Genomic DNA, 13,989 nt, shown 5'->3' with positions numbered 1-13,989 from the left:
GTTCAGTGCGCATTGATTGAAGTTGTTCCCTGTGTTCATGGCTGCTATAAGGATGGCTGAGTCCCCCAACACGAGAAGGTCATGAATGCCCATCTTCCATGCAATGGAGACCCCCAGAAGGAGGCTATAAACCTCTGCTTTGTTGTTTGACAAATTCCCCAAGCTCCATTCATAAGTGGCCATCGCTCTCCCTTGGGGGTCCCTTATTACTCCCCCTGCTCCAGCTATGCCTGGGTTGTTTTTAGAAGCCCCATCAAAGTGGAGCGTGTGCAGCTTTTGCCTTTGTATCCAGTTGTTTACTTCCTCTTTTGTACCTCTAATCTTCCATTCCTTCTGTGCAGATCCTGTGATTAGCTTGCGTTTTGGAATTACCTTATAATTGAATTTTTGTACCCAATCCTTCACCTGCTCTACTGTGTAGTCAGAGTCTGCATGTTGGATCCCATTTGCTTCGATTGTTTCAGTTGTGAGCGCAATAGTTTTAGCCAAAATACTTTGGACACTAGGCTTCTTATCTTTGAAAATGCTGGAGTTTCTGGCTAGCCATAACTGCCAGCAGAGGTTGGAAGGTATGCTGGACCAGAGTCTCTTGGCTAGGGACATGTTTTTGTTTGCGAAAGGGAAAAGTCTTCCCCAGCCTTTCTGAAGAAGAGGGATTTGATTTGGTAGTTCCCCAATCTCGAGAGGGTTGGTTATGAGCCTCCAGCAGGACGAGGCAATAGGGCACTCTATGAATAGATGGTTAAGACTTTCTTCCTCTTTCTTGCACATAAAGCAGATTGAGGGCCCCTGGATCCCCTTTTTTCTCAAGTTTTCTGCTGTGAGGAGCTTGCCATGGAGCAAGGTCCAATTGAAGAATTTGATCTTCGGTAGGCTCTCGATTTTCCAGACATTCTTATGATATTGCCAATTGTTTAAGATTGCTTGGTTTTGGAGCGCTTTATAGCCTTCCTTGACCGAATAATTGCCACCATTAGGATCCCATATGTAGCTGTCCTCTTTTTCTCTGCTTGAAGGCGCTGCTCCTGCCATTAAGAGTTTGAGATTAGTCCAAAGTTCCTTTAAACCATCCGGTAGTTGACTGATTTGCCATCCTTTCCATCTGTCCTGGTCCCAATTTGAGATGTCAAAGAGGTTTGTGAGATTTTTGTCCAGCATCCACTGTTGCAACGGCCTCAGGTGGAGGAGCTTTTCCTTGGCTTCCTGGCCCATTATTCTATCTCTCCATATGCTGGTTTGTTTCCCGTTGCCTGGGACTTTGGAGATGTGAGACTTGAGGAGAGGCAGAGTTTTCTTTATCAGCTTCCAGACCGGGGTGCAATGCCTTTCTATGATTGTGTCTGAGAGTATATTGCTGTTGCTTCCATTCAGGTACTTCCTTTTGAGGACCTCTACCCACCAGGTGCCCTTTTCAGTTAAAATTCTCCATATTAACTTAAATCCCATTGCCAAGTTTGCAAGTCTAGGGACTCTAATTCCCAAGCCTCCTTTTTCAATGGGAAGGATGACTTTTTCCCATTTTACAAGGCTGAATTTCTTCGTTTCTTGCTTTCCTCCCTTCCAAAGGAAGCTTCTGAGGATCAACTCCAAATGCTTGTGGATGCTTGAGGGGGCAAGCGTTATGGCGAATTGGTAGATAGGGAGGGCAGATAGGATGGATTTAATTAGGATAGTTCTACCCGCCAGATTGAGCCAGTGCATCCCCCAACCTTGAAGCTTCCCTCTCATCTTCTCAACTAGTTTGACCCATACTTCACTTTTGATTGACTCTCTTGCAAGCGGAAGTCCTAAGTACATGAAGTATGACCAGCTCGATTGGGCTGGGATTTCTAGTATCAGAGAGATTCTTTGAGTTATATATCTTGGGACATTCCATGTGTATATCTTTCATTTGTTGTTATTTAATTTACCCCCTGAGGCTTGTAGGAAGAGGTCCAGGATGGCCTTGAATCTCCTTGCCATAAGGCTAGAGGCTCCACCTATTAGCAGCGTGTCGTCTGCAAATAGGGAATGGTTGATCCCTTTAGCTCCTCTTATTATGTCCACTCCCGTTATTTCCTTTAGCCTTCTTTTGTTTTCCAGGTGTAGGCTTAAGGTTTCCGCCATGATAATATAGAGGAAGGGGGAGAGAGGGCAGCCCTGCCTCAATCCTCTAGTGCTTTTAAAAGCCCTGCAAGGCCTCCCATTGATTAGCGGGGCTGTCCAATTCTGAGAGACACATGCCATGACCTTGTTGATGAAGAGCCTTGAGACCCCAAATTTTGCAAGCACATTCTCCAAAAATGAGTGGTTTACCCTATCAAATGCGCTGGCCATGTCCAGCTTTATAATCATGCCTTTCTCCTTTCTAGCTATACTGCTGTGTATTGCCTCTTGTATCAAAATTACATTATCAGTAATGTGTCTCTTTGGGAGGAATCCACCTTGGTTGTCCGAAATAATTGAGGGTAGGAGTTGTTTCAGCCTGTTTGCCAGAATCTTTGAGATTATTTTATACGAGACATTGCATAGAGAGATAGGTCTGAACCTATCAAAGGATTGAGGGCTTGGCTCTTTAGGGATGAGGGCAAGAAACGAGGATTTAACGCTGCTGCCCAATTTGTTTTTTTTGTGGAAGTTTCTCACCATTCTGAGAAAATCTTTTTTTATGATTTCCCAATGAGTTTTATAGAAACTTACCGTGAAATCGTCCGGCCCTGGGGCTTTGTCGAGGGGCATGCTGTTAATGGACCATTCCACCTCTTCTGTGGATATCTCTTTGTCCAAATCGCAATTCTGAGCTTCTGTAACCTTCTTTTCGATGATGTTGATGAAATCTGGGATATCTTCATACTGCGGATCAGCTGAGAGCAGCGTTTGGAAATGATTTGAGGCAGCGTCCTTTATTTCCTCTCGATCTGTGATCTCTTTCTCATTGAAGGTTATCTTGCCTATATTATTTCCAGCTCTTCGGACCTTGAGACAGTTATGAAAGAACGATGTATTTTTGTCCCCCGAGTTGAGCCAGAGGCATCTGGACTTTTGCCTTAACTCTTCCTCTTCATTTCGATGCTGGTTGTATAAAGCTTTGTTTAGCTCACCTTCTATTCTTTGATCCTCCTCCGTTTCTTGTATTGTCTCCTTATCCTGGTTCCATTTCTCCAGATTTCGTTGCAGCTCGTTTTTAACCCTCCTTTCCTCATTAGCATAGTTTCTCGCCCATTTTTTTATGGCCATCCTTAGTTGTTTAATTTTTTATTCCCATACAAAATGAGGAGATCCTATTATCTCAGTCCTCCATGTTTCTTTCACTAGGGATTTGAAATCCTCATTGGCATCCCAGACCTTGTTATATTTGAAGGGAAGCGGCCCCAGGTCCTCCTCTTTTTCTAAGTGCAGTGCCACAGGCTTGTGGTCCGAAGTGTATCCCTGTATGATTGAGCTGTGGATCCTTTGAAAGTTGATTGCAGCACTTTCTTGAACAAGAATTCTATCAAGTCTCTCTTTAATATTACTCCTTCCTGTCCTCTTATTTGACCACGTATATCGCCCATTTTGTGGAGGGATATCTATGAATTTGTGAGCTTGGATGATTTCCTCCAATTTGTCTCTGAGTGGGTCTGTGAAATACTTCCCTCCTAGTTTTTCCTCAGCGTTCCTAATTAGATTCAAGTCTCCTCCAAGGAAAATTTTCTCCCCTTGTGAGGTCTCTATGTCTGCTTTCAGAGAATCCCAACATTCGGCCTTGTCTCTGAAGTGGGGAGGTGCATACACATTGTAGATTGTGAGTTCCTCCTTCTGGTCTGTGCTTTGCATGTCGATTCTGATCCACCATCTGCTTTGGATATTACTGATGAGAGTCCAGTTGTTTTTTTTCCATAATACTCCTATGCCTCCTGAAGCTCCTAAGGCGCTCGTGGCTATTCCTTCATACCTTCTGTTTTTTGAAATGCTGTGTTGAAATTCTTGGTCGCTGATTTTGGTCTCCTGGAGTAGGAGGAAGTCTGGTTGTTCTGATTTAATTAGATCTCGGACTGTGTTTGTCTTAAGGGAGGAGCCCATCCCCCTACAGTTCCAAGAGACCAAAATCATCATTTACCTGTTTTGTTGTGGTTCCCGCTTTTCTCCTTCGCCTTCTCGCCGATTCCCCTGTTCTTGTCCAGATATGTATCTATTGGTTGTTGAGTTCCTGTGGTCATCTCTTTTGCTGCATTCTCATCTCTTATCTCCTTGTTTGACTTTCTTCCAGCTTTCCTTGGGGGATCCGTGGCTACAATGTTTTCCTTTGTTTTGTTTCTTGTTATGATCCTTTCCACTGTGTGAGGAGGGGAAGCCTGAGGTGGGGAGGAGGGGGGGGTTCTGATGCACTTGGGGGATGGAGGGGGAGATGAGGGTTCCTCTGAGGCTAGGGTTTCAAAAGGGTTGGAGGATGAGGGGATGGATTGGTCTATGCTTGCGGGGACAGAGGGGGGGGAGGGGTTTCAGAGAGGGGTGCCTCTAGTTCTGGGGGAGGGTTTGATTTCTTTTTTTTCCTGACAACTTCCCATTCTTCCTCTTGGGATTCAGGGTTGGCGTTAGTTTCTGATCTAGCTTTAGGGCACCTATTTGTGAAATGACCATATTCATGACATACCTTACATTTGAAGGGGAGTTGCTCGTAGTCCACCTGTTGAATATGCGTCCACTGATCCACTCTGAGTTTGACTGCTTCTGGTAGCCCTTTTCCCAAGTCCACTTCAACACAGATCCTAGCACATGCATGCATGTTTTCTTTTGGTTCCGATATGTCCACATACTTTCCTATTGCGTTTCCGATTGCTCTAACTGATTCGTCTGCCCAGCAGTGAAGCGGCAGATGCGGAAGACGAACCCAAACGGGGACTGCGTTGGGGACGTCCATTTCTGGGTCGAAGTCCGGGGTCCAGCGATTGAGATACAGACCTCTGGTGTCCATGAAGTATGGTCCATTCCTGAAAATTAGATTTCGGTCCTCAATTGTTTCGAAGAGGAAGGTGAAGAAGCCTCTTCCACAAAACCGTATCGCTATTTTCCCCTGAACCATGGCGTTCCAGTTTCTTTCCACCCAACGCTGAACCGTTCTGGGGGAAGGCCATAACCCCGTGAACTGTCCAACCAGCCCACGTTCTGCCAAGGCAACAGCGGATCTCCTTGGGAGGGTTGGGGGGAGAGGGATTTCCGGGATTTCGTCAAGCTTCTTAATAAATTTTGTGGCAGTGGGTCGGATCCTTTCAGCGTTGTTCTCTGGAATGAGTGTTGCAAAAGCTTTCTCCATGTCAGCTTGTCCAGATCCTGGGGAGCCCATCGTATCCGAGTAGCTCCAACGAAGACGGAAGGGAGGGGGAATGAGCAGGAGGCCCAGCAAGAAGAGAGGAGCGGGAGGCTGCCCACGGGGGCAGCGCGAGCTGAAAGAGGCCGGGCAGATGGCCCAGAGCGCAGGGGAGGCGGGTAAAGGGCGGGAAGGCACGCAGCAGAGGCTGCGGCCCGGCAGCGGGCCTGCCAAAAGCTCAGGTCGCAGGGTTTCCAGCGGCAGGGGACTCCATCGCTCCAGCGCCGAAAAAAAGATTGGTCTTCATATATAATAATTGATTTCGTAAAAAATATATATATTTGACATAGTTTTATGAGGTTAAAGTTTCAAAAATAGTTTCTATCTCAACAAAATAATTTATTGTCAACTCCAATTCCCTCAACCTCGTTTCGAAGCCAACACGATTCTTTTCGGTGATTGATGTTCAGAATGAGCGAGTCTAGTTTAGTCCTGATGCCCATATGACTACCCCATTAATGGGATCAAATTACAAGACCACCTTCACTTCCAAGATCCCAAGTCCCAAGATGTGACAAAGATGCAAGATCGATCGTAATATCTATGGCCTCCCCGATAGCTATAGATTTTTTGGTGGAACATAAAGTCAAGTTGCGAAGTGAAAAAGATGAAATAGTGACCGTGACCTTTTGATGGTAGATCAACAAGCTCTAAATTTCAATTAGTTAGCTCTATGGAGGATGGTTAGGATGGTATTCTTTGAGAACTTGACCTATCAAGTCACTAATAACTTACTAGACCTAACTTACCCTTCAGTAAAGGACTCAATTTTTGGCGATGTGGAATGCCCCCTTTGTCATAAATAATGTATATGTAGTTTAAATGTATCAAGATTTTGAAGATATTTCGTGTCATGTCCCCAATTAAAAATTTTGACAAGGAAATTCCCAATTTTGCAATTTTGACGATTAATATATATTTAGATAAATAAAATTAGGAGAAATAAGGTGTGGAGATATTAAATAAATATTGGAGAAAAGGCAATGGTTGGGACTTAGGAAAAGAATAAAAAATAAAGTGAAGATAAGTTGCAGAGATTACCAAGCATGGAAATTGACCCATGGGAAGAATCAAACCATAGTATCAAATCATGGTGTGAAATAAATCGAACCATGGCATGAAGAAGAGCAAGCAAAAATAAAAGGAAGGCTAGAGCCTCATTTTGATCATTATGGTTTTGGCATTTCATTTTTGAATTGAAGGGTTTGCTTAAGTTGTTGAGCTAAGTCAACCAGTGTTGCTTAGCACAGGGATTTCCAAGCAGAGAATCCCAACTCTCTTTTAGTGAACCTAGACTGTCACCCTAGGAGAGAAATTTGGAGTTGACTGGATACTTATTTTCCTAGATTTTGTGAGCCATTTCATCTATGCAACATGTGGGACGAATTTTTCAGGAGGACGAAGTAGCAGAAGTAGAGTTGCTTGGAGGAAGAGATTGGCGGGGAAATTTCCTTGAGAATTTGCAGGAATTTTGCTTGGAGGAGGACGACTTTCTTTGCAGAGTTTTAGAGCTTGAGACTGTTGAATTTGTGTGGACCGAATTATTCTTCCTTATGGAATATGTAGGCGTTTTCTAGGCCATTTTTGTTGAAGCAATTACTGCAACCTTGTGCTAGGAAATAGATGGAATTTCACTCTATCATGTCAGCGCTATCTTTCAGTGGTTTCTTAGTTATTTTTGTGGAGAATTTTGGGTGGATCAACTGTAGATTTTCTGGTGGGACACATCGCTGGGCATTTCGCTTGATTTTTGGGTAATTCCAAGAGGTTGGAATTAGCCCCAAAATATTTCCATGTTTTGTTGATCCAAAGTTGGAGAGCATTGTCCTAACTTTTCAGAATTTTTGGAGCATATTTGAGGCCTCAAATATCAGTTTGCCTTCAACAGCAACAACAATAAATTTTTGTGCAGAGCATACAACCAGTGAGCCATTTCAGTGTGGAGTTTTCTTCATTCTCACCTGGGTTTTCCATGCTTGCTTTAGTGAGCTTAGGTGCACACATTCCACTATATTTTGTACTCAACTTCTCATTGGATATTCAATAAAATGGATCATATCTATTGTTTCTTCTCAACAATATTCTAAATTTGATGTTCTTATGGAGTTTCCAGATTGCATGTTTATTTGTTTGTTCTAGCTAGTTCATGTTTTGATATTTCACAGTATTTATCTAGTTAGAATATTACAGTGGTATTAGAGCATGTTCTTGGCCCGCTGTGGGCTCGAAAGAATGTCATGACTGGACTGTTTGGTGGGGTTGTTCATCATCCTAAAGGCAGAGAGGGAGAGTAAGAGGCAGTGGTAGAGAGGACAAGCCTGAGCATCTTTCTGATATAGAGTTTGAGAACACCAGAGACTACATGGGGGACAATGGTGAATATCAACCTATGCAGGGTTAGCGTGACCCACTATTGGAGGAGTTTGCAAGATCAAACCAACAAATGATGGAGATGATGAAGTGGATGATGGCTCTACAATTGTAGAATATGTAGGGAGGACGGAGGAAACAATGAAGAAGAAGGAGGTTCTAGAATAGGAGAAGGGAGCCATGTACATCCATGCACAACCCACACATATGGTCAGACTCCTAGCCCTACTATGCCTTGCTCAACAGAGGAACTAGAGTGAGAGAGAGGTGATGATGCATTCATGGAGTTAATTAGATCATTCACTAACGAGATTGACGAGTATGAGGCCTTGGATCCCATGATCAAAAGGACACTCTCCTTTGCATATTACTGCCATTTAAAGGAGAAGAAATATAGAGGAGTTGGGCCCTCATTCTGAAGAGGATAGCAGAATCAGAATTGGGATAATAGAAAGCTAGCAGGGAAGGTGACATTTCCGGGGTTTGATGGGTTAGCCAAGAGTTCTGCGAGATCATGGGTTCATAAACTAGACACTTACCTTAGTTTGAATCCCCCATGAGAGGTAGATTCCATCATATTTTCTACATTGCATTTGGAGGGTGATGCACAGGAGTGGTGGTATCATAGATCAGTTACACTTGGGCATGCGTCCATGATCTGAATGGGAAACTTAGTATTTGTTGTGCTAAATTCTAATTCAGAATAGTAAACAAAGTGTTTGAGGATTATGAGGTAAATTGCAAGTTTTACATGAGTTTTTATGTCTTTATATGTAATTCATGAGCTTAAAACATGAATTAAAAAAAAAACACTGAACAATAGAAATTTATAAAAGAGTTCACCCCTCCTGGGCTACATCTCCTTGGTTCAACGTCCAATGGCTTGACCCAAAAACAGATTCAACCTCTTAGTTGATCCTAGCACCCATAGAATCAAACCTGCAAAATGTCTCTTCAGAAGTGCTTCAATGGCTCTAAAACTTGTCCATTGGCTTTAGAAGACTCAAAAATGCCTATCTAGCCTCTTTCTGCTCCTGAAAAGACCAAAAAATGAGGAAGTTATGCCTCCTTCCTCCTTTTCCCAAGTTCTACAGCTAACCATCCTACAATTCATGCAAAACCTGGCTCAAGCGCCCCAAACATGGAAACTTCTCATTAAACCTGACACAATTCCCACTCGGCGGGTGAAATTGTAGGACTGATAAGTTTCCCATTAAGGCCCCCGATTTTTCCTGCGCCCTTAGTCACATATGTTGCCATAAGTCAAGGGTTTGGCCCCCAGGACTAGCCCCTTTCCATTGGCGGTCTTCCTGGTGGTTTAGGTTAACTGCAAACCCAGGCACATGGCGGTGACATAGTTGGCGGTCTATTTAGCAGTTAGGGCGGAGCTGGCGGTTAACATAACAGTTGGTCAGGTGGTTACGTCGGCGATAAATACACATTCACATGGGCAGATAAGGATGCGATTAGGCGGATTGATGGTTCAACTAACGGACAGGGCAACGGTTTTTGTGGCGGTTTCGTTGGCTTATCACATGGTCGCGATTTGCAAGCATCATGGTTAATGTTAATGCCACAAGCTGTTTAAGCCACAGTATATATGCCGATGGTATGGTAATGTTAAACAATATTTGGGGTCCCGGTTAGCCCCTAACCATGTTTCGTGGACCAGGGTCGGGGGTTAACCATGGTCCCCACCCCCCAATACATATGCCATACATGTTAAATAATGTTTAATGCCCACAGTCAATCAAGTCCCATGGTGGTATATTGGTATATGGTGCGGTTGGTAAAATGGAGGTCTCGAGTTCGAATCCGGTAGATTGTTAAACCAACCTGCCAAAACTTTAGTGGCCACCGAGGTGCCAGGTGGCAGCTTCTGGCTAGGCCACATGGCAGCCTCCGGTTGGTCCACATCACCAACAAAAAATTGACCAATAAAAATCTGCCACGTTGCACCAATGAAATCGTGCCACATGGCACCACCTAATTCGTCGGAGGAAAAAAATCATGCACAGTTACCCTCCCACATAAGCATGCCTAGTCAGCACCACATCAGCAATACGAACTGATGACTAGACTGTCATTTTTACAAAAAAATCGACTATTTTGAAAAACAAACGAAACTCGTTTCCGGGAGCATACAATGTCTGTTTCGTGCGAAATGAGTTGGGCCAGATTCAAAATGATGAGAACTACGCAGTTATTCAATTTCCATAATGATTCGACAACTTTGAATGTTGAGAAAATTTTTGAGCTCCGAATCACTCCTCCCCACTGGGAGCTTTTGGAACCCAAAAGATCACTTTCAGTTGTTCAACAGTTGAGGGTATAGTTCCATCACCTTTCTAATTTCGATCCATTTGACCTTGGAACTTTTCAAGCTGATCTTGAACTGTTTGATGTACCTATTGGATTTGCTCAATGAACTTATTGGCTTTGTCTATGTCGCTATGGCCATCAATAGCAACATCCTTCCCAAGAATGAAATCCAATGGCGATCTTCTGCAAAATATTTACCAAGGATAAAATGCAAAAAGACTTTGGCAAATAACCCAAACAAGCTTCACATGGAAATACTTGTATAAATGAGTGCTTGACACATTTTATGCCCCTTATTACATATTAACTTAAATATCAAGTTAATAAGTTATATTTTTTTTGTTTGGGAGCAACCTAATATCAGAGCAAGTTTATGGCTAACTTTTCTTTTATCGCAACTCATTTGCATGCATTGACCAGTGTGGAAAAGGTCTTCCAGTGGGGAGGCAAGCAACAAAATGTATTTGATGTCTTGAAAGAAAAGATCAGTTCAACTCATGTACTAGCAAGCGACTATGCCATGGGCGCAGTTCTCATGCAATATGGTAAGCCCATTTCATGTCACTCAAAAATTTTCAATGGTGTAGTGACAAAGTTGCAGCAATCAAGGCACTTTCGGCAGATGGGATCCTTACAACAATTCCACTTCGTCAGTAGGTATAAGAAAGGTATATACAACAAGGTTGATGATATGATTTCTAGGCCTATTGTTAGTGCAACTACTTTACTCAAGCATAATTTTGTTTTGCATGAAATTTATGGTCAAAAATATGCATACTTTCAAAATGTACATTTAAGCTTGAGTCAAGAGAACTAAGTAGGGGAATTTGATTACCATTTGTGTCATAATTTTCTGTACCATCTTGGTAAGAAGGATGTTGTTATTGATGGTGACACGGACAAAGCCAAGAAGCTCATTGAACGATTCCAAATGGTACCTCAAATAGTTCAAGATCAACGGGAAAAGAGCCAAGGCAAGTACAAGTCAAGGCGCGACAAGCATCAGGTAGATCACAAGTTCCAAGTCGGTGATGAAGTTTGGCTTCACATTAGAAAAGTGAGGCTCCAAGGAGAAGGTAAAAAGATGAAACCAATTCGATATGGTCCATTCAGAGTTCTGGAAAAGATTGGTGGCAATGCCTTCAGGTTGGATTTGCCTTCATATATGAAAATTTATGCTATTGTTAATGTGGAAAATTTAAGGTTGTATGAGTCTCCTTTGATTTGAACCTGAAGTAGTTTTCTTTGACATTGTTATACTATTTTGTTAGCCAAATTATTTGAGTACATATTAACTTAAATATCTAAATAGTGCTCTGATACCTATTTTGTTAGCTCTGATTCTTATATTGTTTGCGAATGGGAAAGTTAGTGTTTGCAGTGCTAAATACTTGAGGATTATGCAGTAAATTGCAAGTTTTACATGAGTTTTTACATTTTTTATGTAATTCATGAACTTAAAACATGAATTTAAAAAAACACTGAACAACAACATAACAATAATACACTTAGAAATTGATAAAGGAGTTCACCCCTCGTGGGCTATGTCTCCTTGGTCCAGCTTCCAATGGCTTGACCCAATCTAATTATGCTCAAAATACTTCAGTGATAAAGAGTACATAAACTATGCTAACCAAAAGAGTGGCTAGTTTCCCGTTGAAGGAAACATTCTTCTGCAAAGAACTCTCACTCTAAAAACATGATAGCCTACAGTTAGTCATGAAACAATAAACAAGAAAAGGGTTCTCAAATGAAAACCCCATACCCCATCTAACAATGAGCATAACAAGTACAACTATTCACTTGAAGTACTAAAAGAGAGTTTTCCTCAAAGACACAATGAGCAAAGAGAAACATTAGCTACACCATAGATGTCTCAGTTGCCACAAAAAACATATGAACGTTGCAAAACCCCTACAAGGTCCTCTCCATCCTCAAAAGCCTTTAAAAAATGATTCAACTCCCTGGTTGATCCTAGCACCCATAGGCTTAAACCTGAAAACATTATCTACAAAAGTGCTCCAATGGCTCTGAAACCTATTCCATTGGCTTCAGAAGACCCAAAAATGTCTAAGAGGCCTCTTTCTTCTCCTCAATTGGATAAAAACTGAAGAATATATGCCTTCTTCCTCCTTTTCCCAAGTTTAGCAGCTAACCATACTACAATTCGACCAAAACCTGGCACGTGCGCCCCAAATGCGAAAACTGCCTGTTAAACCTAGCACAATTCGCGCTTGGCGGGTGAAATTGTAGGACTGTTTTGGCGCCATTAAGCCCCCACTTCGGAAAATTTTGGCCACATGGAGGCCATGTGACCGGGTTGGGTGCCGAAATTTGGGGGCTTTGTTTAGCTATTGTTGTCTCCCATGCTCTCGGTCCTGTGGGTTCCTCGTGGGACCTAGGGATGCCCCCTGGAGATTTACCCCTCCGGCTGGCTTTGTTCTCTTCGCCCTCGGGCATGTGGGTCCACATGAGACCTGGGACTGGCCCTCGTGGCTGGCCCCTTAACTCCTCTACCTCGCGGTATGCGTTGGTAGATAAGGCTGTCAAAAGGCGCGGTTGGCGGTTGCAGTGGACCTGGCGGTTAACATAACGGTTGGTGCGGGTGGTTACGCTGGTGGTAAAGCCGAGTTGACATGGGAAGATAAGGATACGGTTAGGCGGACTGACGGTTCAACTAACGGACATGGAAATGATTTTCGTGGCAGTTTCATTGGCTTATCACATGGGCACGGTTTGTAAGCATCATGGTTAATGTTAATGCCATGGGCGGTGGTTACCGTAACCATCGCAGTAAGGGTTGTCACATGCAGTTTAAGACATAGTATATATGTCGATGGTATGGTAATGTTAGAAAATATTTTGGGCCGTGGTTAGCCCCTAACCATGGTCCATGGACAGAGGTCGGGGTTTAACCACGGTCCCCACCGCCCAATACATATGCCATACATGTTAAATAGCATTTTATGCCCACGTTTAATCAAGTCCCATGGTGATATATTGGTGTATGGCGCAGTTGGTAAAACATAAGTCTCAAGTTTGAATAAGGCGGAGTGTTAAACCGACCTGCCAAAATTTTAGTGGCCACCAAGTTGCCATGTGGTGGCCTCCGGTTGGTCCACATCACCACCAACAAATTGACCAATAAAAATCCGCCACGCTGCACCAATGAAATCATGCCACTTGGCACCACATAATTCTTCGGATGAAAACAATCAATGCATAGTCACCCTTCCACATAGGCATGCCCAGTCAGTGCCATGTAAGCAATACGAATTGCTGACTGGACTATCATTTTTGCAAAAAATTGTTTGTTTTGAAAAACGAACAAAACTCGTTTTCGGGAGCATATGATGTCCGTTTCGTACGAAACGAGTTGCGTTGGATTCAGGATGACGAGAATTATGCAGTCGTTTAGGTTCCACACCGTTCTGAAAAATTTGAATTTTAAGCATATTTTTGAGCTCTGGATCACTCCTCCCCACTGGGAGCTTTTGGACCCCAAAATATCACTTTCTATTGTTCAACAATTGACGGTATAGTTCCCTCACCTTTCTAATCTCGACCCATTTGACCTTGGAACTTTTCAAGCTGATGTTGAACTGTTTTATGTACTAATTGGATTCGTTCAATGAACTTCTTGGCTTTGTCTATGTCACTATGGCCATCAATAACAACATTCTTCCCAAGAATGAAATCCAATGGCGATCTTCTGCAAAAATCCTTACCAAGGATAAAATCAAAAAAGGCTTTGGCAAATAACCCAAGCAAGATTCACATGGAAATACTTGTATATTTGCCAAGATTCACTTGGCAAATATCTTCCTTCTCCTAGCCCAACGCTAGTTCTATTGGCCCTGTGCTAGCTCTCATTGGCCCTAGATTCCCCTTGCTCTATTTCTGATTTGAATATTTAATTTTTTAAAACTGATAATTGGTAGGTTTTTGCAAAAAATTTGGTAAAAATTTGT

The 13,989-nt window shown here is 42.8% G+C and overlaps 1 protein-coding gene across 1 annotated transcript; it reads right to left on the bottom strand.

The window, feature by feature from the left end:
• Positions 1-3,234: 3,234 nt before the first annotated feature.
• Positions 3,235-3,795, bottom strand: LOC149182902 (uncharacterized). The gene has a single exon (XM_089414717.1). The coding sequence runs from the start codon at positions 3,793-3,795 to the stop codon at positions 3,235-3,237; it is 561 nt and encodes a 186-aa protein (XP_089270843.1).
• Between the last annotated feature and the right edge of the window lie 10,194 nt (positions 3,796-13,989).

Source organism: Pinus tabuliformis, chromosome 3_2 (genome assembly GCF_031772625.1).
Source record: "Pinus tabuliformis cultivar Carrire ecotype Pingquan chromosome 3_2, CPIR1, whole genome shotgun sequence".
Classification (NCBI taxonomy): domain Eukaryota; kingdom Viridiplantae; phylum Streptophyta; class Pinopsida; order Pinales; family Pinaceae; genus Pinus; species Pinus tabuliformis.
The sequence above is the reverse complement of the archived record's forward strand: the minus strand, read 5'-3'. Positions and strand labels throughout refer to the sequence as shown.